The following is a 1542-nucleotide window of genomic DNA, read 5'->3' as shown; positions in this document are numbered from 1 at the left end:
GGAGAGCGGTGCCCGTGCTGCCGTGCACCACATGGATGCCGTCGGGCCCTTTCAGCTCCACCGGCTGCTTGTGTCGGAAGCGGAGGCTGCCCTGGCCGGGGCCACGCTCCTCCTCCTCCTCCTCCTCCATCTCCTTCTGGATCAGCTGCAAAAGGTCCATGGAGTGGGGGAATCACCACTGGGGCCAGAGCAGATCCTGGCTTCCCCACCTCCGAAACTCCTGCAACGCTGGAGCCTAACGGGATGGATGGGACCCTCCTCTTCTGGAAGCAACCTCGAAGCATGGTGGTGAGGATCACCAGTGCGACAATGATCTCCAGCCAGATCGCTCCACAAAGGGGATGGATGGAACATTCCAGGCCAGGTTGGCCAGGGCTGTGAGCAACCTGATGTGGTTCAAGGTGTCCCTGCTCCCTTGCAGGGGGGTTGGGCTGGGTGACCTCTAGGGGTCCCTTCCCACCCAAAACATTCTGTGATTCTATGATGAAGGGGAGGAAGGACGACAGACAGGTTACCCAAAGCCATAGACAGTGTATTTCTGAGTCCCGTAACAGACCGTGCCCGAAACTCTCCACAAGGTTACGATGGGAAACAACACCCCCAACCCCCCCAAAAAAAAACCCCAAACAAACCCAAAAGCAAAGGAGAGGAATGGCCCTCGAAGGCGCACAGGGGCTTACTGAATGAGCAGGGTCAGCAGGCACTGGAGCCTGTAAAATCCTGAGCCGATTTCTCAGTAGCTGATAATCTGAAATGTTGAAGCTCTGTATATTAATTGCTCTACATGATTTGAACTTAAATGCTGCTACAGAGAGGGAATACTAGCAAAGTGACTAAGGTAGATTAAACCCAAGTGCAGTCTACGAGTTTAAGTCTTATCACATTTCTGGTTTAAAGTTATTTATTGCTTTTTGTTTGTTTGTACTTCTTGTTCCTAATTACAGCCAGCTATTAAGATTAATGCTTACCTTGAGCAAGCAGTGTTTGCTAGGTTTACCTTTTGTTTTGTCTGCCTGATGGATGTGCCGAAAGGAGAAGGCTTGCAGGATTCCCCCACAGAAACAGGGAAGATTGATCAACTGTAATGATAAGGACAGCAGCATTATTTTGGCTTTACCATGGGGTAAAAGCCTATCAAAATGATATAGTTAAACAAAACTGAAAATCAATTAGTCAGTGACTGTAGTTTTTCTGGAGGGATTTTGTTAGCCTTTTATCACCTGATTAAATTTTTTTTTTTCTTTCTTTTTTTTTAAAAAAAAAAATGCTTTTTTTTTTTTCTTTAAATAAGAAAAATAAAAAAAAGAAATTTACTGTTTTCATGGATAAATGACAGGTGAGTAAAAGCAAACCGGTCCTGAGAGCCCTTTCCCAGGGCCAAGCTCTCCAAGGCTGCCGGAGTCAACCACGCTGCTTGGCCTGGGCTCCTTCTGCAGGGGAAGGGGGGGCCAAGCGCCGGTCTCGGGGTGCTCCCGGCCCCCGCCATGGCCTCCCTGGTCCGTGCTTTGTCCCCGCCGGCCCCGGTTTGCCTCGAGGAGCAGC

General features: G+C 49.5%; 1 protein-coding gene across 1 annotated transcript in view; it reads right to left on the bottom strand.

The window, feature by feature from the left end:
* The window catches only part of CDH23 (cadherin related 23), a gene marked incomplete at its 5' end in the record, with an annotated part of 196107 nt that overhangs the window by 1210 nt on the left and 193355 nt on the right, over positions 1 to 1542 (bottom strand). Inside the window, 1 exon segment of the mRNA XM_035892587.1 lies at positions 8 to 145. Coding sequence (XP_035748480.1) covers positions 8 to 145 — 138 coding nt within the window.

The sequence above is a fragment of the Egretta garzetta genome, unplaced genomic scaffold (assembly GCF_000687185.1).
Source record: "Egretta garzetta isolate BGI_Z169 unplaced genomic scaffold, ASM68718v1 scaffold204, whole genome shotgun sequence".
NCBI lineage: Eukaryota > Metazoa > Chordata > Aves > Pelecaniformes > Ardeidae > Egretta > Egretta garzetta.
This window is presented reverse-complemented; position numbering and strand designations above follow the sequence as displayed.